Source organism: Propithecus coquereli, unplaced genomic scaffold (assembly GCF_000956105.1).
Source record: "Propithecus coquereli isolate 6110/MARCELLA unplaced genomic scaffold, Pcoq_1.0 Scaffold235, whole genome shotgun sequence".
NCBI classification, from domain to species: domain Eukaryota; kingdom Metazoa; phylum Chordata; class Mammalia; order Primates; family Indriidae; genus Propithecus; species Propithecus coquereli.
Window position 1 is genome coordinate 1,788,184 of NW_012147897.1, and position 26,439 is coordinate 1,814,622.

The following is a 26,439-nucleotide window of genomic DNA, read 5'->3' on the forward strand; positions in this document are numbered from 1 at the left end:
TGAAATAAAAAAAAGAAAGAAATGTTGCGCTATGACTTTTGAACTCACTTTTTTCTCCCAATATTATTAGGTCTAACTACTAGTTCCAAAACCTCTTTTTAATAGTATTTTGAGTGTTTCCTGTTTCTGTTGTGGCCATACTTAATTCTCTTTATTTTAGTGTTAGATTCTAGCTTCTAATATGTCTTCAGGCAGGTGAAAGTGCCATAGTTAAAATCATTTATCTTTCTAACCCACCAAGCCTGAATCATGAAGAAATAGAAAGTCTGAGCAGACCTATAACTAGTAAGCAGATTGAATTAGCAATCAGATACCTCCCAAAGAAGAAAAGCCTAGGACCAGATAGCTTCACTGGTGAATTCTACGAAACATTTGAAGAAGAATTAACACTAGTCTTTTTCAAATTCTTCCAAAATTTGCAGAGGGGAACACTTCCAAATTCTTTTTTTGAGGCAAGCATTACCCTGGTTCTAAAGCCAGTCAAAGACACTATGAGTAAAGAAAACTACAGACCAATGTACTTAATGAATATGTTAATGTGAAAATCATCACTAAGACCCTAGCAAACAGAATTTAATAGCACATTGAAAGAATTGCACATCATGACCAAATGAGATTTATTCTGGAATGCAAGGATTATTCAACGTATGAAAATCAGTCCATGTAATACACCACTTTAACAGGATAAAGAAAAAATGTTATAATACCACATGATCTTCATAATTGATGCATAAAAAGCATTTGACAAAATTCTGTGTGCCTTTTTAATTAAAAACATTCAACACACTAGGGATAGAAGGAAACCATCTCAACACAATAACGGCCAAATGTGAAAAACCCACAGTTAACATGTTGAAACACTGAAAGCTTTTACTCTAAGACAACGGAAGGATGCCTGCTTTTGCCACTTCTCTTAAAGTCCTAGTTAGAGCAGTTAGAAAAGAACAAAATATAAAAGGCATATAATTTTGAAAAGAAGTAAAATTTTCTTTATTCTTAGATGACGTGATTTTATATGTAGAAAACACTAAAGATTCCACAAAGAACTTGTTAATACTTACAAATTCAGGAGAGTTACAGGATACAACATCAACATGTAAAAATCAGTTGCATTTCTATATACTATGAACAATCTGAAAAGAAAATTAAGAAAACGATTCCTCTTTACAATAGCATCAAAAAGAATAAAATACACAGGAATAAACTTAAGCAAGGAGGTGAATAACTTATATATTGAAAACTATAAAATATTGCTGAAAAAAATTAAAGAGGACACAGATAAATAGACAAATTGTGTTTATGTGTTTGAAAACTTAATGTTTATAAAATGTCAATACTACCCAAAGTGATGTATAAATTTAATGCAATCCCTATCAAAATCCTAGTGGCATGTTTTGTAGGCTTAGAAAAATCCATCCTAAAATTCATATAGAATGCAGGGAACCCTGAAAAGCCAAAACAATGTTGAAAAAGAACAATTTGGAGGTCTCATACTTCCCAATGTCGAATTTATTAGGAAGCTACAATAAACAGAAATGTGATGCTGGCATAATGACATAAATGCCAATGGAATAGAATATAGAGCTCAGAAAGAAAACCTCACATACATGATCAAATCATTTTCAACAAGAGTGTAAAGATCAGTCAGTGGGGAGATGACAGTCTCTTCAACGTGGTGGTGGGAAAACTGGATATCCACATGCAGGAGAATTAAGTTAGACCTTTACTTTACACCATTACACTTTCCTATACAAAAATTAATTCAAAATGGATCAAATACTTAAGTGTAAGACCTAAAACCATAAAACTCTTACAAGAACACATGGGGAAAAGCTTCATAACATTAGATTTGGCAATGATTTCTTGGATAGGATACCAAAAGATATAACCAACAAAAGCAAAAATAGACAAGTGGCGCTACATCAAACTGAAAAGCTTCTGCACAGCAAAAGACAAAATGAGTGAAAAGGTAACCTACAAAGGGAGAGAAAATACTTGCTAATCATATATCTGATAAGGGGTTAATAACCAGAATATAAAGAATTTCTACAACGTAACAACAACAAAAATAGTAACCAAAATTAAAAATTGGCAAAGGATTTGAGTAGACATTTCTCCAAAGATGATATACAAATGGCCAATAAGCAATATGAATAGATGCCCAGCATTGTAATCATTAGGGAAATGCAAATCAAAACCACAATGAAATACCACACCCATTAAGGATAGTTACTATTTAAAAAAAACGAAATTAACACAAGTATATGGAGAAATTCAAATGTTTGTGTACTATTGGTGGGAATGTATAGTGGCATAGCTGCTATGGAAAACATTATGGGGTTCTTGAAAAAATTAAAAATAGAATTACTGTATGACCCAGCAGTTCCACTTCTGGGTATATAGCCAAAAGAATTGAAAATATAATCTCGAAGAAATATTTGCACACCCAGGTTCCTTGCAGCACCATTCACAATAGCCAGTAGGTACAAGCAACCCAACTATACACTGGTGAGTGAATGGATAAACAAAATGTGGTATATACATACAATAGAATATTATTCAGCCTTAGAAAGGAAGGAAATTCTGACACATGCATGGATGAACTTTGAGGAGATTATGCTAAGTGAAATAAGCCAGTTACAAAAAGACAAATACTATATGATTCCACTTAGGAGGTATCTGCATAAGTCACAAAATAGAAACAAAGTAGAGTGGTGGGCTGAGGGAAGGGGGAAATGGGGAGTAGTTGTTTAATGGGAATAGAGTTTCAGTTTTGCAAGATAAAAAAGTTCTGATTGAGACAGGTGCACAATAATTCCAAGTTAACATAGCTACCTTTATTTGCTATTTATATTATATATGTGTTAATTGGCTTTCTGGTATTAAAATATGAAGGATTTACCCTTTGCTTGGTTATACTTTACAGGAAGGCTGAAGTTACATTGGATGGAGTTTGGCCAACAGATAAAACATCTCGTTGTTTAATAAAGAGCCCAGATCGCCTTGCTGATATCAACTATGAAGGGAGATTGGAAGCAGTTTCAAGGAAACAGGGAGCTCAGTTTAAAGAGTACCGGCCTGAAACTGGTTCTTGGGTGTTTAAGGTATAGTCACTTAACTCATTTTTGAGTTTTATAAACTGTAGTTGGAGTCACAACATGTTTGTGTTGGAAGAGATCCTCTCTTAAATTCTCTTTGTTTTTATAAATTAGAAAACAGATGTAGAGATCAACATTTGCTCATGTGGGTTGATGCAGAGTAAATGATTTGCTCCAAATTACATTCCTAGTTAGAACTCAGCAACAATGAACCATTATAAACTCTGCGGACACATGATTCAAGTCCTCTACCCCTTCCTGTGAGCATTTAGATACATTTCCAAGATGTGTTTTTTTCTAATGTGTATCATCATCAGAAACTTCAGTAATTCATTAGGCAGAATTCTTTGTCTCTTTGTTCTCTCTCCCTTTTTTCTTTCTTTTTTTCTTAGGGTAATGCTGCAATATTGCACGGACAGATATTGTGGAAGCTTCCGAAAAGAACAATGTTAAAATTTATTTTGTTGGGCTTTTCTCTTCCTTAGGTCTCCCATTTTTCTAAGTATGGCCTTCAGGATTCTGATGAAGAGGAGGAGGAGCATTCATCCAAAACTAGTACGAAGAAGTTGAAGACTACCCCTTTGCCTCCTGCAGGCCAGGCTGCCCCTTTCCAGATGGCTGTTAATGGCAAACCTGCACCTCCACCCCAGGTAGAGAAAGGACAGTGAATTTGAATGGAATCCGTGATACAGAAGTTGAAACCAAGTCATGCAGCTAAAACAAAGCTGTTTTATGACCGGTGGAACTTTGAAGAGTACAAATGTATTGCCAGTCTCTTGAGACAAGTACAAGGGAGGGTGCGAGGTGGTGCAGGCACCTGTCTTTTATTTAAGAGATTTAAAGAATTCTTTTGCTGTTTTGGATCATTCCTCTTGAGATTGTCATTCTTAAACACCTCCCCCTCTCTCATTTGGACTTGATGAATTATCTGCTCAGTGATCAACATTTGCTCATGTGGGTTGATGCAGAGTAAATCCTACATTTATTGACTACCTGATGTGCAGTTTAATCTTTTTCTTTACCTCCATGGTTTTAAAAAAATTAAATTAACTTTCTGCAAAGGTTTTTAACTCCATTTTCTTAAGTTGTTTGCTAATACTTAAGGTAACCTCTTGATGTTTTATTTTATCAATACATAATTTTTATGAAAATTGATAGTTTTGGAATGTAAATGAATTATTTGGCTTGGGGAGAGTAGGGACTACATTGTTGATTACAATTATTTGTATCATTGATATGGGATTTCTTTGTAAAGCATCCTCTACCTCTCAGCTGCTAAAAGCTGGACCTTCAGAATTTTCCATGCTACAGTTCTTTGGCTGTTGAAATATGTGGTTTTTATTTATTGAATAATCTCTTTAGAGTCATTTTCTGGAGAATGCATGTATGTATGTTCATGTTTGCATGTACCAGGTGAGGGAGGGTGGAGGGTGGAGGATAAATGTGGGAAACTGGAACTATGTTGACTTTTATGTTTATAATCTTGGTGGTATTTAGAATGCCCCTAAGAAATTTCCACTGCACTAATTAAATGCTGTAAATAGACTTCGTTTTCCAGTTATCCATGTTCATTTCATCTGAATCATGTCTTTTATTTTTCTTTCCTAAGTGTTTTTTGACCTTACATTTTATACATTTCTTAGGAAAAGTGTCAGATGGCCTTATTTTCTAATAAAAGTAATATGTAAGGACCCTAAAGAAACCTCTTTTCCAGTTAGTCCAGCTGGAAAAGAAAAGTTTCCTCTGTGGACAGGAAAATTTATGTAGTCTTGATAATCAGTAGTTATCAGGTTCTTTAATTGCCAGAATACAAATACTAGAAAATAACTATAAATTTCTATAATGACACTTGTGAAGGCAAAACCTCTTTGAAAAACTAAGCACCAAAAAATTTCAGAACAACAGGGTTCTAGCAAAAAGAGAGGTGGTGAAGAATCAAAATGGGCAAATAGGATATAGCTTTGATTGAGGAAGTGAATGGTCTTTGACCTTTCAGACGGGGAGAGGAGAAATGAGGGAAATGGTTAGAGGTGTTCAGATATCCAGACTTTATGTTTTATTTACTTTGATTATTTATGAAGACCTTAAGCTTGATGTGTTAGAGCAGTTAGGTGGGACTCTAGAGAACTCTCCATTCATATTGCTTAGTGACCTAGGTAAGGTAGATGGGAAATGCCAGTGGTTTGTTATTAGTACCAAAGACCCTACATTTTACTTAGCATGGGGAAAATCCTTGAGCCATCTGAGTGAATTAAGAGCAGACAGCACAGTGTTCTCATCCCGGTGTCCAGATGACTATCTGAGCACTGTTACCTGGCCCCTTGGAGGGGTTGATTTCACATGACAACCTCAGGCTCTTTAACTTTTTCTGGAGGAAATAGGGGTATGTCTTTAGGTATTTAGCAAGATTTGCTGTTTTGTTTAATGGTCACATTTATTCTTCTGCCTTTTATATAATCTCCATAGTCCTCTGTTACCATTTGGTTCTTAAGCTTTACTTTTGCTCCTAAAAGAGCAAGTCAATCTAAGCAACTGGAAAACAAAGGTAACTAAATTTTCATGTGATCTTCTCTCCTATGTCTTTTAGGTTAGAGAAAATGTTGGCAGATAGAACTTAGTCACACAGAAGAATTAAGGTAGTTGCAGAAATATTTCGTCCTATAGTTTGAACATTAGCTTCAAAATCCTGGTCTCAGATCCAATTTCCAACTGGCTACATCAATACCCTGGTGAGCTTGACTTCAATTCCATAGATCTGACATGGGGCTCAGGCATATTTATAGTTTATGCTTCTCCCAGTGATTGAAATGTGCAGCCAGGTTTCAAAACTGTTTGTTGAAAGACCTTAGGCCTTTGGCACTCAGAGATATGTGTAGCTTTTTACCTCAGCCTTAGAACTGAAGTGTGTAACTTGTATTCAGTACCATGGAGGCAGGCTAGTTCACTTGGTCAGAAACTTATTTTTTATTTAATTTAATTTTTTTTTTTTTTTTTTTTTTTGAGACAGAGTCTCGCTCTGTTGCCTAGGCTAGAGTGCCATGGCGTCATCCTAGCTCACAGCAACCTCCAACTCCTGGGCTCAAGCGATCCTCCTGCCTCAGCCTCCCAAGTAGCTGGGACTACAGGCATGCACCACCATGCCCAGCTAATTTTTTCTATATATTTTTAGTTGTCCAACTAATTTCTTTCTATTTTTTAGTAGAGACGGGGTCTCGCTCTTACTCAGGCTTGTCTCGAACTCCTGAGCTCAAACGATCCGCCCGCCTCTGCCTCCCAGATTGCTAGGATTACAGGCGTGAGCCACCGCACCCGGCCTGGTCAGAAACTTAGCATTGTTCAGTCAGTGAATTCACTGTTCAAATAAGTTAAAACCTTTTTTTCCTTTCTTTTTTTTTTGCCAACATGTCAAAAAGAACCTTTATTACTTTTATAATAGCCTCTTAAGCTTTCTTGCCAGATGCCTTTGGAGCAGATGCTTTCTGGGCTGGAGCTTTTTGACCCTTCTGAGTTTTCAGAAGAGGCCTTCTGGCCTGTGGCTTTCTGGGCTGGAGCCCTCTTGCCTGCAGTGGTCATCTTTTTTGCTGAAATGTTAGCAGCAGCTGCTGCAACTCCAGCAGCAACCTTAGCAGGTGATTTCTTAGGAGAAGCTTTCAGGAGAGCTGCCTTTTGAAGCATCTTAACATCATTCTTGATTATTCTGTTCCTCATTTTCTTTGCCTTCATGACTTTAAAACGATCAAAATCTGTCATCTTAGCTTACTTTCTCTGGCTCCAATCTTCTTGGCCCATCTGTGGCTGCCCGCTTTGTATTTATATCTGTTTACTGCCAGGCTTCTTGGGCATACTTCTGACAGGCACTGTTTGGGAACTTGAGGACGAAGTCAGTGAGCTGCATGCATTTGAAAGGCTTTTTCTTACCTGAATGCAAGGTCCTTCAACCAAAGCCCTTTTCTGATCAATAACATCTACAGTCATGTCCAGCTTTCCAGCATGAGTCCCAAAGGAGACGTAGGCCACTTGGCCAACCTCCATGAATAGCCTCATCACCACACACTGCGCAAAACCCTCTGGGCACCATTGCACACCTCAGCTCCCCTGCCAAGGCAGAGATCGAGTGGCATGGTGACCAGACCTGGAGCTCGGAACAGCAAGACTCCTAAAAGCTTTTTTCTTTTTTTTTTTTTTTTGAGACAGAGTCTCACTCTTTTGCCCAGGCTAGAGTGAGTGCCGTGGCGTCAGCCCTGCTCACAGCAACCTCAAACTCCTGGGCTCAAGCGATCCTTCTGCCTCAGCCTCCCGAGTAGCTGGGACTACAGGCATGCACCACCATGCCCAGCTAATTTTTTCTATATATTTTTAGTTGTCCGTTAATTTCTTTCTATTTTTTAGTAGAGACGGGGTCTTGCTCTTGCTCAGGCTGGTTTTTAACTCCTGAGCTCAAACAATCGGCCTCCCAGAGTGCTAGGATTACAGGCGTGAGCCACCGTGCCCATGCCTAAAAGCTTTTTTAAAGAAAAAAAGTAATTAGGATTTAGAAGAAAATTCTATTTCATTTTGCATATACTTTGATTTGAAATGGCAGCTATCTAAATTGATTCAATGAATCAATATTTTAATATAATTTATATTACAGATATAATTTTATAGCCACAAGGTTATTTGTTTCAGATATTATTGAAGGAAAGATTGATTTTCTTAATGTATTGGCATGAAAAATATTTTGCAAATTAATATAAAAATAAAATATAAAGTTATTAATGTTAAGACCTATGCCTCTTTCAAATTGTTGGTGGACAAAAACAAAACCAAACCTATGCCCCTTGCAGTAATATCCCTGAGTGTGTATGTGTAGAAAATATACACTCTTCCCTTGGTGGGCCTTTCAAACCCTAACACAGAATTTCTCTTGAGGAGAACATGCTATTGTTGACAGGGATGATTTTTAAGGAAAATATAAAACACTTTGCTAGGTGCAATCCTAGCACTTTGGGAAACTGAGGTGGGAAGATTTCTTGAGGCCAAGAGTTCAGACCAGCTTGAGCAACAGTGAGACCCTGTCTCCACAAAAAAACAGAAAAATTAGCTGGGTGTAGTGGCACACACCTGTAGTCCCAGCCACTTGGGATATTGAAGCAAGAGGATCGTTTGAGCCCAGGAGTTTAAGGTTGCAGTGAACTATGATGAAGCCACTGTACTCTAGCTAGGGCAGCACAGCAACACCCTGTCTCAAAAAAAAAAGAAAAAAAAAATATATACATAAAGATTTTTTACAGTTAGAAAATAAGTTATTTTGAGTTGTACAACAGTAGTAGTTATGTTGGATCAAAGTATTTGGCTTAGAGGGCAATGTGAATTATTTTAAACGTCTGTTTGACCTTGGACTGATCATTTATTCTGTTGAATAAGAGTATCTTGATATATCTCACTTTTCCTACTGAATTAAGAGATGCCGTACCTTTAAGGTCTTGGCAGCCTCATTCAACTGAGGAAGGTTTCTTCGAGTGGGAGAGTAGAGGTTTCTCAAGTCACTGAAGGTTTCAGTTGTGAGACCTCACCCCCCATATATTTAGACAGTCATTTTATAGATATTATCTGTATAATTAGGATTTATAATGTGCTGTGTGGTTATTTAGAAATAAGTAAGATATCCTATCTTTAAGAGATTACACTGAATAGGAAAGGAAGAGTTAATATGATATCCCAGTTTCTTCCAGTACAGGCCTTTCTTTTCCATAAATCTCTCAGTAGGCTTTTTTCCCATCTCCTCAGTTCCTTCTATGCCATCACATTGTTTTTTATTTTAGTCCACTTTTCTTTCCAGGACTGGCTTTAAGGACGCTCTTGATCTGCCAAGACTACCCTGAAAATAAGTACATCTTTTTGGGGAGTTTATTGCAATTACTTAGATAAACTTTACAAAATTCACATATAAGGGGTTCTAAGAGCTTATTATAGTTTCATAGTAATTCTCTCCCCCCTTGCCCACCTATCAGATGTTATCTTGTAGTCTGTGTGTGAGTGGAGTAAATAAAACCTTGATCTTTAGCATTCTTCCTAAAGATATGCTGAGTCCCTTAGGTCTCTAATCTAGATATTTGATGGAATCATCTCATTTTGCATAAAAGTATTCAAGGTGAGCATCTCTTGCTATTGGTAGTATTCTATTGTTGAGTAGGATAGTGAATTGGAGCCTTCCTTCTCCCTTCTTCCTTTTTTCCCACCCATCCTCACTCCTTCTTGTCTTTTCATAGTTATTAATTGCTTTCTCTACTGTGTGCCAGGCACTGCATTAGGCAGTAGAAATAACTGTTCAGTAAATATTGAACTTAATGATGTGCTTGGTGTTAGATACAGAGAACAGCCATAAAACCTGTTTTTAAGCCTTGACAATTTGGTGAGCCAACCATATATATGTACGGAGAAATTATAATACATCATGATACACGGTATAAAATAAATATAAACAGGGTATTGTTGGAGCCAAAAACAGTAGGGTATCCTAACCAACAAGTTGGCAGAGGATGGGGAGTATCAGAACTTTAAAGTTGAATTGTTTGGTTAAAAACTAACATAATAGGGAGCTTATGAAGTAAAACTTTCCCACAGTTCTTACAATTATGTGGTTAGTAAGTATCAAATGCCCCATTCCCTTAAGTGCTAAATTTGACAGCTATCTCTGACATTTCATTTGGATACTTTTTGTTTTTTTTCTCTTTATTGTGAAGGTACATTCTCTTTCAAATGCACAGTCTTTCAAATGCACATTTTGGCTTGTGATTATCTTTCACATTTTTTTAGAACAATTTTTGTGAAACTGTGGATTAGTCAAAAATTTGTGCCATTTTCAAATATGAGTTCTATTGTGGAACCAATGTAGTGCAGACAGCGCAAAGTATCAACCAAATGTTTGGGAAGGATGTGGCTAATGAACATACCATGCAGTGATGGTTTGAGAAGTTCTGTTTTGATGATTTTATTCTTGAAAATGAGCCACATTGCCAACCTACCACCAAGGTGGATAATGATGAGCTGAAAGCTATAGTGGAAGCGAATCCATCTCAACCTATGCGTGAATTAGCAGCAGGGTTTGACATTACTATTCCAACATTATCGGACCATTCAAAACAAATGGGCAAGGTAAAGAAGCTGGATAGATGGGTACTTCATGAATTAAATGAGCGTCAGAAGAGAAATCGTCTTGAAGCTTGCCTTTCTTTGCTGTTGCGACATAAAGGCGAACCATTTCTACTCCATATTGTTACGTGTAATGAAAAATGGATTATTATGGGCAATCACAAGCGTTTGGCACAATGGTTGGATAAAGATGAAGTGCTGAAACACAGTCCAAAACTGAGTATTCATTCATCAGAAAAAGCTAATAATGTGTGTTTGGTGGTCCAGCGCTGGTATTATCCACTACAGCTTCATGAAATATGTTCAGTTGATTACCGTGCATGTCTTCTGCAACCAACTGGACGAAGTGATGAGGATGCTTGTGATTAAGCAGCCAAAATTGGTCAATAGAGACAAGCCAATCACATGTTGCAAAAAACAACACTGCTCAAACTACAGAAGCTAGACTTGGAAACTCTTTGTCATCCTTCATATTCACCAGACCTTGCACCAACTGACTACCACTTCTTCCAGGCTTTGGATCACTTCTTGCAAGGAAAAATGTTCAGTTCTCAACAAGGTGTGGAAAACGCCTTTTGCGATTTCATTGCTACTTGCTCTCCAGGCTTCTTCACTGCTGGCATAAACAAGCTACTATTAAGATCAAAACTGTGTCGATAGTTTAGGTCCATACTTTGGTTAATTGTACTGCTTCTTGTTTGAGGTATAATAAACCAGTGGTCCCGAACCTTTTTGGCACCAGGGACCAGTTTCATGGAAGACAATTTTGTCACAGACCCAGGGAGGAGGGGGATGGTTTGGGGATGATTCAAGTGCATTACATTTATTGTGCAGTCAAACCTCTCTGCTAATAATTTGTACTTAAAGCCACTCCCCAGCACTAGCATCACCACCTGAGCTCCACCTCACATTATCAGGCATTATATTCTCGTAAGGAGTGTGCAACCTAGATCCCTCTTGTGTGCAGTTTACAATAGGGTTTGCATTCCTATGAGAATCTAATCAGCCACTACTGATATGAAATGAGGTGGAGCTTATGCCATGATGCGAACAATGGGGAGCAGCTATAAATACAGATGAAGCTTCACTCACTTGTTCACGGCAGCTCACCTCCTGCTGTGTGGCCCACCAGGTTCCTAACAGGCCACGGAGTTGGCCTGGGGGATGGAGGCTGCAGTAATACAGAGGCTACACTTTGGACTTGAAATCGGACATTTCATATTTAATGACATAAAATGAGAGCATCATTACGGGGCTTTTTTCCCATTCAGGATTTTAAAGCATAGAAGTAGTCAAATCTGCCTGTAGCCTCACCATGTGCTAAGAAATAGTATCATGTTTGCCTTTTAACCATTATCTAGCCTCTAGTTTTGTTAGAGCAGTTATTGGAAATTGCTCACATCTTAAGTGGCAGTGTCCCCACCTCAATTTTTCTGCAGTTGTACATGGGAGCACTCATTCTTTAAGCAAAGATACTTGTTAAAAGAATGAAGGGCAGTGATAGCTAACATCCAATTCAAGGTGATAATGCGAAAGTTACACTAATGGTGGTTGCTTTGTCCAAAGAGATCATGAAAACCTTTTTTTTTTAACTACCTATTGTAAAATAGCATCTATTTGAGGTTTAGCATGAAATAGACTGCTTGTGAAAGGTAAGCCTGAAATCATGGAAGGATAATAATCTGCAAATGAAATTATGGTTAGAAAAGTAATTGATAGAACTTTTTGGTTTGAAAATGTTTCATAAATTGGCTCAGTCATTTGTTAGTATTTTACTAGGTCATATGTGACTTCAGGACATAGGTATTGGATTTGTACTGAACCAGTTATTTTACTCAGCTTTACTGAGTAAAATACTCAGTAAAGCTTACTCAGCTTTATGAGTATTTACGCTTTCAAACTGTAAAGTATTAGTCATGGTTATAGCTTTAAAACTGCTTAATAACTCTTGACATTTTTAAACATAAAGGCATTATTTCTAGATAAAAATTGTTCCCAGTATTATTTGTTTTTACTTTTGGCAAATTAGAGTGACATTCCTCTTATCTTATATGGTACTGCACAGGTAGAGCCCAGCTAACCTTAGGGTTCAGTCATCCAAAAGATAAATTCCAGACCCAAAATTGTATTAACTAGAAAGTTATTTGTAATTGTTTTCTTTAAGAAAATGTGAAGTTACTGGAGACATTGGTATTTGTACCTCTTTCTCCAGTGGCTTCTGGCTACACAGTAGCATGAGGGCAGGGTGACCCTTGCTAGCTAAATCCTGTGAGGCATAGTTTTTGTGTCTGAAGACCACCATTTGTTTCAGTATGGGTGCTTGGTTAGGTCCCAGATACCATATCATATTACAAAAGGATAATTCCATGAATCTTCATTTGGATTCCAAGGATGAGGTTGTTTGGGGGCAATTGATCTTAAATCACTCTTTAGCAAATCTGCTACCTCAACTAACAATAAACTGGACAGAATCTAATATTGCTATATCATATTCTGAATAAACTGATCTAGAAGCTCTGTGTCTATTTGGTATAATTTAATGCTGCTTTCCTGATCTTTTTGCTGTCTACAGAGTCAGAGCCCAGAGGTGGAGCAGTTAGGGAGGGTTGTGGAACTGGACAGTGACATGGTAGATATCACCCAGGAGCCAGTTTTGGATTCCATGTTAGAAGAGAGCATGCCTGAGGATCAGGAACCTGTGTCTGCCTCGACACATATTGCATCTTCACTGGGAATTAATCCACATGTCTTACAGGTGAAGTTCTAACCCACCTTTATTATGACAGAATGCCAAACTAGTATTTTATCTCCCTTGCGTAACATCAGGTCTCTTCCCTGATAATTCACTTAAGACCATCGAGAGTGCTCACTGTAATAAAAAAGGGGAAAAAAAAAAACAAAAACAGAGGAATAGGGCCAATATTTGAGCCTCATTTTCCCATTCAGAGAGGGAAAGGTATGTTGAGAATCGGAAGACAGGGCTTCTAGATTTAACTGCATTAGAATCAGAAGACCTATTTCTAATCCTAGTTTATAACTTTATTATTGTATGACTTTAGGCATGTCATTTAATATCTGTGAGCACTGATTTTTCTCTAACATATGTGTCTACTTCACAGGTTAGTTTTGAAGCTCCGTAAAGTGCTCCACAAAATTTAAAAAACCTGGTGGACACAGGTTTTGTTAAGCTTTGTCTTTAATTTCCGCTGCCAACGCCTTTTGGTATTGTGTTTAGCCTTTGGTTATGTTTGACTTTAAAATTACTCGTTTAGCAAACATAAGTGACTGCTGTGTGCTATGATTTGGTGATACTCTTTAGATACAAAGAAGAGACATATTATATTACATGATTTTTGCCCTTCAGGCACATAGAGTGTAATAGAGTCAGTCACATAAATGTTATACTAGCTCTAGATACAGCCTGGAGGAGGAGTGATATTTTTGATTGTTGTAAAGTGTGTTTTTCTTTTATAGCCTTTCTATTCTGGGGAACACATTCATTCTATAGATATTGCCTTTTTAGATCATGAAAGCATCATTGCTTGCTGACGAAGAAGATGTAGATATGGTACTTGATCAACGCTTCAGTCAACTTCCTTCCAAAGCAGATACTTCTCAAGAAATCTGTTCTCCCAGACTCCCCATTTCAGCATCGCACTCAACAAAATCTCGTTCACTAGGTACTGTATAAATTGTGCTGTTTTACAAGAAATCTGTAGAGTCACCAAGTCGTACTTTTCACGTATCTTCTAATCTCAGTGGACTTCTGTAGCAGATATCCCCCTAACAGCTGTGCCTATAACAAGAATGCTAAGAGTTGTACTCTTATAAAAATCTGTTGGGAGTAGCCAGTTTTTAAGAACCATAATTAGCTCCGTTGGTGCAGATGCAGAAGTTGTATGGAGAAAAAAGCATTTGTACTTTGTTTGGGGTCATGTTTTTGTTTGCTTATGAATGTGGATTAGATAGTAAGCTCTGATTTCCTAATTTTTATATTACATTTCGTAGAGAATTCAGCAAGCTACCCTGCACTGTACTCTTTGTGCAATCCTAACACTATCTTACTGTCTTGTAGGGACAAATGTTACTTCTCATTATATACAAAACTCATTAGAATTCTACTTTTTCCTAAAAATTTTTTAAATTCCTAGGCAGGTGATTGCATATTTTATTGTAAAGCTGCCATTTTTCTAGTGGGATTGGAGATAGAGTATTGATAACAGGAAAGGATTTAAGTAGATGTAGTTAATTTCAAAATATTTTGAAAACCAGAGGAACTATCAGAACGACATTTGTTTATGTTTCCTTAAAAAGTAAATTTTTTTCAAATTACCATTTTGTTTTGGTTAGGTGTTTTTGTTTTTGTTTTTAGAAACAGTCTCACTCTGTTGCCCAGGCTCTAGCTATCATGTCAGCCTAGCTCACAGCAACCTCAAACTCCTGGGCTCCAGCAATCCTCCTGCCTCAGCCTCCCAAGTAGCTGGGACTACAGGCGAACACTACCATACCCGGCTAATTTTTTCTATTTTTAGTAGAAACAGGGTCTCTCTTACTCAGGCTGGTCCTGAACTCCTGACCTCAAGTGATCCTCTCACCTTAGCCTTCCAGAGTGCTAGGATTACAGGTGTGAGCCACCACACCCAGCCTACCATTTTGTTTTTGTAAGCTAAACATTCCTAATAACTTTTTCCATAATGGGCACTACACAAACATCTCATACTTTGATAACTCTAACTCTATGCTTTAGACAGGAACCACGTAAAATTGAAAAACAGGCAGTAGTAAGGAGAACTGTCCTTCCGAAAGGCACATATACAATCATAAGGTACCTCAGTATGCTTTTGTTTCCTTAAGTCTATCATCGAGCATTAGAGGACACAAATTTGAGTTTTACTCTCCCCCACCCCCCTTAAATTTTTAAGTGCATGGACTTATTTTTATATGGACTAAGAAGGGGTTACATTTGGGATTCTGGATGAGAGCATGAGCATTGGTGCCAGACTTACCTGGGCTTTTCTCCCAGTCTTGTCACTTAGTACTTTTGCGGATTTGGACAAGTCACTCATCTGAGCCCAGTTTTCTCGCTTACAAAATGGGAATGATAATGATGCTTATCATTTAAAGTTATTGAAGAGTGAAATGAAATAATGTATACAAATGGCTTACATAGAGTCTACTGCAGATAAGTGCTAGATAATTTTTTAAAATGATACTTAATAGTAGTAATGTTTGTTGTTGATATTATTACTGTGTTGATATCATTATCAGAATTTCCATCTTGATTTCCTGGTTGAAAGTGATTTCTGCAAAAATCTGGTTTATGGTCATCCATATCTGATGTGATTAGTTTGTAATATCTTGCATGATTTCAGCCTTAGTGATTTTTGTTGTTGTTTTTCAAGAAACAATAGCCTGTATTTTGTAATAATCTCTTTTTCCCCTTATTTCAGTTGGTGGGTTACTACAATCAAAATTTACAAGTGGAACTTTCCTTTCACCAAGTGCCTCTGTGCAAGAATGTCGCACTCCCAGAACATCATCTTTAGTGAATATTCCATCCACATCCTTTTGGTCTGTCCCTCCACCCCTGACTGCTGTGTTTACAGTGCCCAGCCCAGCCCCTGAGGTTCAGTTGAAAACAGTGGGTACACGCAGGCAACCAGGCCTAGTCCCTCTTGAAAAGTCTGTCACCTATGGCAAGGGGAAACTCTTGATGGACATGGCCCTATTTATGGGACGCTCATTTCGTGTTGGTTGGGGCCCCAACTGGACTCTTGCTAATAGTGGAGAACAACTGAATGGCTCACATGAACTGGAAAATCACCAGACTGCTGATTCTATGGAATATGGATTCCTGCCCAATTCAGTAGCTGTTAAATCGTGAGTTACATTTCTTGATGCTTTTTGAGAAAGACAACATGATAGATGAGGAGAAAAAACTATTCATTATTAGAAGATCCAAATGTTTGTGATCTTTGTAGATATATTCTTTCCAGATATCTATTCTAGATTCTTTCTAGATATATCTATATAGGATATATATTTTCTATATATATAACAAGTAGATGTATGCCTTACAGATTATATATAAATATTAGGTTATTAACTATGGAATGTTCAATTTCCTTAAGTACTAAGTTTGATAGTTGATACCTCTGACATTTCACGTTCACACTTCTTTTTTTTTTTTTTGTGAGGGTATATCCTCATTCTTTCAGATACACATTTTGGCTTGTGATTATCTTTCACGTTTTTTTTAGAGCAGTTTTTGTGAAACCATAGATAAGTCAAAAATTCATGTTATTTTCAAATACAAGTTCCATTGTGCAACAAATGCAGCGCAGACAGCTCGAAGTATCAACCAGTGTTTGGGAAGGATGTGGCTAATGAACACACAGTACAGCAATGGTTTGAGAGGTTCCGTTCTGGTGATTTTAATCTTGAAAATGAAAAAAAAAAAAAAAGAAAAAGAAAATGAGCCATGTGGGTGACCTGAGACCAAGGTGGATAATGATGAGCTGAAAGCTGTAGTGGAAGCAAATCTGTCTCAACCTATGCAGGAATTAGCAGCAGGGTTTGACATTACTATTCCAACAGTATCGGACCATTCAAAGCAAATGGGCAAGGTAAAGAAGCTGGATAGATGGGTACTTCATGAATTAAATGAGCATCAGAAGAGAAATCGTCTTGAAGCTTGCCTTTCTTTGCTGTTGCGACATAAAGGCGAACCATTTCTACTCCATATTGTTACGTGTAATGAAAATGGATTATTTTGGGCAATCACAAGCGTTTGGCACAATGGTTGGATAAAGATGAAGTGCTGAAACACAGTCCAAAACTGAGTATTCATTCATCAGAAAAAGCTAATAATGTGTGTTTGGTGGTCCAGCGCTGGTATTATCCACTACAGCTTCATGAAATATGTTCAGTTGATTACCGTGCATGTCTTCTGCAACCAACTGGACGAAGTGATGAGGATGCTTGTGATTAAGCAGCCAAGATTGGTCAATAGAGACAGACCAATCCTCTTGCAAGATGACATGTTACAAAAAACAACGCTGCTCAAGCTACAGAAGTTGGACTTGGAGCCTCTCTGTCATCCACTGCATTCACCAGACCTTGCACTAACTGACTACCACTTCTTCCAGGCTTTGGACTACTTCTTGCAAGGAAAAAGATTCAATTCTCAACAAGCTGAGGAAAACTCCTTTTGCAATTTCATCGCCACTTGCTCTCCAGGCTTCTTTGCTGCTGGCATAAACAAGCTACTAGTAAGATGGCAAAACTGGGTCAATAGTTTAGTCCCATATTTGATTAATTGTACTGCTGCTTGTTAGAGACATAATAAACTATACTTTTGATTCAAAATCAGACATTTCATATTTAATGACCTAATATTTCTTTTAATTATCAATCATTATAAAGTGTCGTATGTAAAACATGTAACATTTTCTTATTTACTTTTTATAACAAATTGTGCCATCTTTACTATAGATTAAATGAAGATGATCGTCTGTTATCCTTCGTTTTTAAAGTTAACTTTGAAAAAATAAAAACAACATCTCTTGAATCTCACAATTAGGAATATTGATTTTAAACTTACTGGTTAAGCATGATGATCTTATGGTATTTTGGAAGTTGTTAATATCAAGATTAAAATTGGATCAAGGCCAGATTGACTATATGTTTATCTTAATTTAGAATCAATTCTTTAGTATCTACAAACTTAGCCTCATTACTGTTGATACCTAAGTATAATCTGAGAAACAAGTATCACACAGTAACTTCTGCACCTTGGGTTTTTTTTTTTTCTTTTTTCCTTGGTTTCTTGTTTAGTTGTTGGAGGTTGAATATTGAACTGGACCTTGCATTTTTAGAGTTATGCTATTAAGATACATGCTGAAGCCACTTCCAAATCTAACTATACTGAATTCCGTGTTTGTTATTACCTGGCCTAAGAAGCCTTTGGGTTCTTTTTTTTTTTTTTTTTTTTTGAGACACAGTCTCGCTCTGTTGCTCTGGCTAGAGTGCCATGGCGTCAACCTAGCTCACAGCAACCTCAGACTCCTGGGCTCAAGTGATCCTTCTGCCTCAGCCTCCCAAGTAGCTGGGACTACAGGCATGCGCCACCATGCCCGGCTAATTTTTTCTGTATACTTTTAGTTGTCCAGCCAATTTCTTCCTATTTTTAATAGAGACAGGATCTCGCTCTTGCTCAGGCTGGTCTCAAACTCCTGAGCTCAAACGATCCTCCTGCCTCGGCCTCCCAGAGTGCTAGGATTACAGGCATGAGCCACTGCGCCCAGCCGCCTTTGGGTTCTAAATGTGTAGGTCAGATAATTTATTTACTCAGTATATAGCAGACAAGTTCAGTATAGTATGATGTTAGGAAACAACATTTTTTTAAAATCACAGTGACGTGTTTTGCATTCTGTTTGTAATCATAAAAAGAAACAAAGATTTGGTTCAAGGGAAATCCTAGCTTCTGTCTTGTCTTCATTTTCTATCTTGTTCCTCATTTGCTCTTGTAGCCTAACTGAGTCACCATTCAAAGTTCATTTGGAAAAACTCACTTTGAGACAAAGGAAGCTGGATGAAGACCTGCAGTTATACCAGATACCTCTCGAGCTCAAGTTAAAACATAGCACCGTTCATGTAGATGAACTGTGTCCTCTCATTGTCCCTAATCCGGGAGTTGCTGTCATTCATGACTATGTAGATTGGATCAAGGAAGCATCAGGAGATTTATTGGAAGCACAGAGTGAGTATGCACACACTAAGCGTCTTACTTTTGATATCTCTGGAATGGGGGTAGTAGCATGTGTTCATAGGAGGACAGATTTCCTTACATCAGTCCAATAGGTAGATGACTGAGCTTTACCTTTTCCGTAGGCGTTTGAATAAGCAGAATCCCAACAAAAAGAAATTGTCACTGTGTTGTTATCATCATGTTTTCCCTTTAATATACAAATCGTTCCTCAGACTGTAGGCAGTCAAATCCCTTAGATTTATGAAATTGCATTCCTTTCCTAACCCTAGAACATAGGGAGAGAGAGATTCATTTCTTCTTTTTCTAAATCCTACCCATTCTTCCATGTCCAGCTCAAGCCCTATTTGTATTCCCAAACAACTTTGTTATAATTTCCCTTCCTGACTTCTCCCGCTATTACTTCTGTTTTGACCATATTTTTTTGAGTCATTACTTAAAGTGTTTTTCTAATTTGTGAAGTTAATATTTCAAACAGAAAAATCATTTAATTACACATTTAGCAGAAATCATCTTTACTGAAAAACAGAGACTTTTAGAATGTCCAATACCACACGTTGGGACTTATTTATGTTCAGACCTTATGTTTGCTTTGTTGTCCCATCTTTTCAAATGTGTAAGTTATTTTCCCAGTGCTACTGGTAAGTGGCTTGAAGTGATAAGCAGTGCTTTCTTTTTGTTTCGTTTCTTGAGGGGCAATATGGCGAAGTACTTAAGAGAATGGAATTGGACTTTGAATACTTGTATTCAGATTCTGGCTCTGCTACATAACTCTTTGTGCTTTGTGCAGTGTCAGCTAAACTCAGTAAATGTTAAGCCGTGCCTGTATCAGGAGAGAATACTCCTTTACAAGTTTTTAGAGCACTTTACATTTCCTAAAGCATTTTGTAGATAAAATATGATCAAATTAGAGGATCTTCTACCATCTGAGATGGTATTAGCCATAATTAGGCTAGGGGAGCCTGTTTAAAGGAGCGTAGAGTTGTATCTTGTTTTGTAAGCACCACAGAAACCTGGAGTGAGCAAGCAGTTATACCATATACCTCTAGAACTTGTAAGACAAAGCTGAGTGAGATAGAGACAGATTCAGGTTAATCAACTTGAGTGGTGGCTTGGGATGTTGATTAATTTATATATTTTTTAAACATCACAATTAGAGTGATGCCCTCTCTGAAGTTATTATAAGAATTTGTGTCATAGCATTGTTTTTCTGTCTCTGCCTTAGTTGTGAAGCACTGGAGCCTGACATGGACATTATGTGAAGCCCTTTGGGGCCATCTGAAGGAGCTTGACAGCCAGCTGGATGAACCCAGTGAATACATTCAAATTCTGGAGCGACGAAGAGCTTTCTCTCGCTGGCTATCCCACACTGCTGAACCTCAGATTGAAGAGGAAGTCTCCTTAACCAAAAAAGATAACCCTGTGGAGGCTGTCTTCAGCTACCTCACGGGCAAGAGGATCAGTGAGGCCTGCTCTTTGGCCCAGCAGTCAGGTAGGGAATATGGTTCTTTCTGTAACCCTGCCCGCTTCCTACTCACTGTCTTCTACCTTCTAATTGTGGATTTGCCTTTGTCTTCTAACCTGTGAATATTAAGTGTGACCTTCCCTCCCAGGAAGATGCTGGTTCCTCCAGAATAGGGCCTGTGTATTCTAGTTATCTTTTTAGAACCTTAAACATTAAATTTACTTAACTAAAATTATTTTAATTTTATGTTATGTATGCATTTGCAATCAAACTAGAAAATGGAGAGATAAACAAGAAGCAATAAATCAAAACCACCTAAATCCTATGACTACTACTAACTGCAAACATTTCAGTGTGCAATTTGTACTTGACTCTTTCTTTTGTAGTACATAAACTATATATAAATATATTCACGCAGTACAACATGCATGTAAATGTTTCAAAGATGGTATATCCTGCTATGTACTGTATTCTGTTATTTTCATCTAACACATTAAAAATGCCCTATAATATAGCTATAGTTATCAAATGCTTCTCAGCATTCTTTTGTGTATAAATGTACCATATTAGCAAATTCTTTCTTTGACATCGAGACTGTTTTTTTTTTTTTTCTTTTTTTTCTATGTGGTACTCTGAACATCTATAAACATACCTTTTGTATCAGTTCACTTATTTCATTCAAATAAACATGTAGTAGTTTAATTTCTGGCTTGAGGTATTTACTTGGCTTTGTTTTTTTAAAGGACTTCCCATACATATATTTGAACTTTTTTTGGTTTCCCTTTCACTAATGAGGCATTCAGCAAGTGTTTAATGACTATCTAGACATTAATCTTAATAAGAATACATAGTTCAACATAATCTAATATAATTAGATCCTTGATCAGACCTTATTTGTTGGAACCTAGTTTATCCAAAGCCAACTGATTGGATCCATCAACTGGATTTATTTTGGAAGGCTTGGCCAATTTTGGGATTATAAGGAACAAATCACAAGAAAAGCTAGGTTCAGTAACCTACATAAATGGCCAGTTGCATTTCCACTATCACTACACATTTAGCTCAGTGCCATTCATGGTCCTTGTACATTTGTACTATGAGAATTTGTCTTCAGGATTGATCTTCTATAAAATTACGATGATTGTAAATCATTAAAAGGATAGTGTTATGCTCACCACAACACCTACATGTAGTGGGAGAGGATCTTCTAGAGTGCTAGAAGTTGAATGTAGAAAACATGAACAATACTATCAACTAACTTTACCTGACATGTATCTAGCAAGAAGAAAGACTTCAAATCAATAACCTAAGCTTCCACTTTAAGAAACTAGAGAAAGAAGAGCAAACTAAACCCAGAGGTAGCAGAATGGGGGAAATAATGAAGATTAGAGTAGAATCAATGAAAAGAAAAACATAAAAATAATACAGTAAATCAGTAAAGGCATTAAGATCCTTAAAAAGATCTTCACTCAAAAGCCCAGACCCAGATTTCTTCACTGTGAAACGTTATATAATTAAACAAGAAATAATACCAATTCTCCACAAACTCACAGAAAGTAGACATGGGAGCACTTTCTAGCTCATCCTATGATGCCATTATTACCCTGATTTCAAAGCATATCTAACAAAAAATCTATAGGTGATATCATACTTAATGATAAAAAACTGAACGGCTTCCACCTAAGATTGGGAACCACCATTTATGTACAACATTGTAATGGATGTTGTAGCCAGTTCAAGCAAGAAAAAGAAACAAAAGTCATATAGATTAAAAAGAAAGGTATAGAATTGTCTTTATTCACAGATGGCATGATTCTGTATGTGGACAGAATCCGCAAAAAAAGTACTTGGACTAATTAACTCAGCAAGGTCCCAGGATTCAAGGTCAATATACAAAATTCAATTGTGTCTCTCTATATTAGCACAAGTTATCCAAAAATGAAATTAAGAAAAACAGTTCCATTCACAGCAGTATCAGAAAGAATAAAGTACTTAAGGAATAAATGTAACAGAAAAATTGTAAAACTCACATACTGAAAACTATAAAACTTTGCTGGGGAAATAAAGATCTAAATAAGTTAAGAGACATTCCAGGTTCATGGAATATGTCTCAACCTCAATACTCTTTGGCATTTTGGGCTGATAATTCTTTGTTGTGGGGGTTGTCCGGGGCATTGTAAGATGTTTAGCAACATCCCTGCTTTATGCCGTCTTGTTTTGATAGCCAAAGATGTTTCCAGAAATTCATTGCCAAATCTCACTTGAAGGGCAAACCACCCTGGTTGAGAGACACTGATTCACTGAAAACCTCAGTATTTTTAAGATGTCTTTTCTCCCTCAAATCTATACATTCAGTGCAGTACCTACTAAAGTCTTCATCAGGTGTTTGTGTAGAAATTGAAAACTGATCTTTATTTGGAAACATAAAGAATCTTATTTGCAAATGTTCAGTCGGAATACTCAACATTTTCTAATTTTGAAACTTAATAAAGTTGTGGCAATCAAGACAATAAGGATGGATAAGTTTCAGTGGAACAGAAATGAGAATCCAAACATAAAACTGTTTCCCTTACAGACAATTGATTTTTATTTACAAAGTTGCCAGGACGATTTAAATGTGGAAAGGATAGTCTTTTAAACAAATAATGCAGGGATTGTTGATATTCACATACAACAAAGGTGAATTTAGATTCTTACCTCATGTCATACTCAAAAATTTACTTGAGAAAGCACTATAGAATTCTGCCGTTTTTCTCTTCATTCGGAAAGTCTGTGTGGAAAGTCAAGGATTGACAGAAGCTGATTGGTTGACTAATCAATCAATTGCTTGATGATTGTAGCCAAGAGAGATGATCTTAAATGATTGCATCAAGCTGTGATATACCAATATCCTCTTCGAACTTGACCATCTCTAATGAGCAAGATACTTATATTTTTTGACCAATAAACATTCTCTTTTTGGTTCTATAGACACACAGAAATATTCTTTTTCCTTTTTTCCTTTATTATTAGTCACCTAGGATACTAGCAGATCATAGCCAGGTGGGTTGCAGCACCATGAATTATAGTTCAGTCATGCTTGGTTACCTGTATGCAACTAGGGTGACAACCTGGTCTAGCAACAGATTTCCAGATGTATTCCTGATGCATGGTTTCTTTCTTCCAGGCCACATTAGTTTGTGAAGGAAACCCATTGAGATGAGAGTTTTAGCTTCTGGTAGGAGCTTATATAGTCATGTAAGCACTAACCCAGAAACAAAAGGAAAACAACTATTGCCTTTTAGGAGGTTTGTATAATGGCTGTAAAACAGAGTTTTTTTATCATAACTCAACATTTGAACTAGAAATTTTCATAAACTGAAATTCCTATCCCCTCACATACTGGTTAATTAGAATCTTTTTATTTCTCCAGCCCTTTGTACTTAGAAGGTTTTAAGAGAGATTTTTGGACCTGTAGAGGTGAAAGATCCACCTATTCCTTTATACTATGAACATACATGTTCTTTCTTTAGGTTTTCTCATTTCTCATTGTCATCATACAGTACATTCTAGTTGGGCATGTTTTCAGTTATGATATCTGTTTTCACTACAAACTTTTGTTGTTATTTTTTTTTTTGAGTCAGGTTCTTACTTTGTCACCTGGGCTAGAGTTCGGTAGTGTGAACATGGCTCAGTGCAACCTCAAACTCCTGGGCTCAAGCAATCCTCCTGCTTCTGCCTCCCCAGTAGCTAGGACTACAGGTGCATGCCACCACACCTGGCTAATTTTTTGATTTTTTGTAGACACAGGGTCTTGCTGTGTTGCCCAGGCTGGTCTTAAACTTTTAACCTCAAGCTGTCCTCCCACCTAGGCCTCCCAAAGTGCTAGGATTACAGGCATGAGCCAGCACACCTGGCCTCATTACAAACTTTTGAATCAGATGGTGTTCTCCTTCATTTTATAAGTGAAGTGTCTTGCTTAGGGTCATAGAAGTAATAATAGGTCTGTTGATCTCTATATACTATATGTCTATATGTAATTTAGGTTAAACTACTTTGTAGGTTTTCTACCCAAGGAAAAAATGGTACATTTTTGATCATTCTTTTGGCACTGCTGCAGAAAGCAGTCACAGATGTTAAGCCCTCCCTCCTGAAGAAAGAAGAAGAGTAATCCCCCAAGTGTGACCAAGTCCATAAATCCTTCGTAACCACAATAGAACTTCTGTTTCTCTTACAGGTGATCATCGTCTTGCCCTTCTTTTGTCTCAGTTTGTGGGTAGCCAGTCAGTCCGGGAGCTGCTCACCATGCAGCTGGTGGATTGGCATCAGCTCCAGGCTGACTGCTTCATCCAGGATGAGAGACTGCGCATCTTTGCCCTGTTAGCTGGAAAACCGGTATCTCCTTCTTTTACCATAATCTCACCTCAGTTTTCTCGTAAATTCAAGGTTGTTTGAAGTTGAAGCAAAGAGCTATCTGTATAGATTGCACACGATTACACATACCTGGACAAATGGTTTTTAATTTTTAGTGGAAATATTTTCAACTTATAAAGGCTGACATGTACACTATAGAAAAATTTAGTTACATAAAAATCAAAACTTTAAAATTCACCATATCTCATCTTAGTGGTAAACAACATAAATAATTTATCTGTCTTTCCAGACATATTTTAAGTCTACATCAACTTATGTGTGTTGATAGTTACTTGTTTGTATATACAACTAAAATCAATTATACATAGCTGTTCTGCCACTTTTTTTAACCTACTCTATATGAACAGTTTTCCATGTCATGAGGCACCATTCTTTTAAATAGCCACTTCTATTCCATTTATGGATGATGGACCATAATTATTTTAAGCCAGTTCTCTATCACCGCCTACCTCTTTGATTACCTTCTTATAGTCAATTTTCAGAAATAAAATACCTGGTCATAATTTATGCTCAACTTAAAGTTTTGTAAGTTCTCAGCTATGGATAGTGAGAAGACCTGCTCTCTGTTTTCACTGGCTCTCATCTCTTTTCAGAGCATTGATAATTTGTTTAAATCCACCCTCTCACCTGCCAGCAAGAGACTGTGTATTTTATATCTGGATCATTAACACTGACATCCAGATAATTTAAAATATTACTTGAATAAATTAATAACTTGCAGACATATCCAGTAATGAGGTTAAGTATTGCCGTAGTGATAATTTTGTCTCCTGCAGGTGTGGCAGCTTTCAGAGCAGAAGCAAATCAATGTGTGCTCCCAGTTGGATTGGAAACGCTCCCTGGCTGTCCATCTTTGGTATTTGCTTCCACCAACAGCCTCCATTTCTAGGGCACTCAGCATGTATGAAGAAGCATTTCAGGTATATGTGGCCAGTAAAGCAATCAGGAATCTTGGTGGGTGTTTCTGTTTTTGCTAGATAAGTCCTATAGAGGAAAAAACCATCATTCACATTTCATAATACTTGTTACTAGCTGCCTATTTTGAAACTACTATAAAATTGAAATGGACCTAGGAGATCTGATGGGAAACTTTATCCTGTTCCTACTTCTGGGCAGGGTTACTTCTCCAATGTCTGCTCTTACTTTATTTAATATGATGAGTTTCCACAGTTGAGTTTCCCACTTTTGTTTTCCTGCCTCTAAATCAAAGGGTTTTTCTTCATTTCTTTTTTTTTTTTTTTTTTTTGAGACAGAGTCTCACTCTGTTGCCCAGGCTAGAGTGCCATGGCGTCAGCCTAGCTCACAGCAACCTCCAACTCCTGGGCTCAAGCGATCCTCCTGCTTCAGCCTCCCGGGTAGCTGGGACTACAGGCATGCGCCACCATGCCCGGCTAATTTTTTCTATTTATTTTTAGCTGTCCAATTAATTTCTTTCTATTTTTGGTCGAGACGGGGTCTCGCTCTTGCTCAGGCTGGTCTCAAACTCCTGACCTCGAGCGATCCTCCCGCCTCGGCCTCCCAGAGTGCTAGGATTACAGGTGTGAGCCACCGCGCCCGGCCTT

At 37.3% G+C, this 26,439-nt stretch overlaps 1 protein-coding gene and 1 pseudogene across 1 annotated transcript in view; one reads left to right on the top strand and one right to left on the bottom strand.

The window, feature by feature from the left end:
• NUP98 (nucleoporin 98kDa) overlaps positions 1-26,439 on the top strand; it is a 102,388-nt gene that overhangs the window by 60,219 nt on the left and 15,730 nt on the right. The window contains exons 17-25 of the mRNA XM_012645568.1: positions 2,896-3,104; positions 3,584-3,748; positions 12,805-12,987; positions 13,756-13,912; positions 15,683-16,112; positions 18,764-18,993; positions 20,225-20,491; positions 24,681-24,838; positions 25,654-25,797. Coding sequence (XP_012501022.1) covers positions 2,896-3,104; positions 3,584-3,748; positions 12,805-12,987; positions 13,756-13,912; positions 15,683-16,112; positions 18,764-18,993; positions 20,225-20,491; positions 24,681-24,838; positions 25,654-25,797 — 1,943 coding nt within the window. The remainder of the gene's footprint in view (positions 1-2,895; positions 3,105-3,583; positions 3,749-12,804; positions 12,988-13,755; positions 13,913-15,682; positions 16,113-18,763; positions 18,994-20,224; positions 20,492-24,680; positions 24,839-25,653; positions 25,798-26,439) is intronic.
• LOC105811329 lies at positions 6,539-12,150 on the bottom strand (annotated as a pseudogene).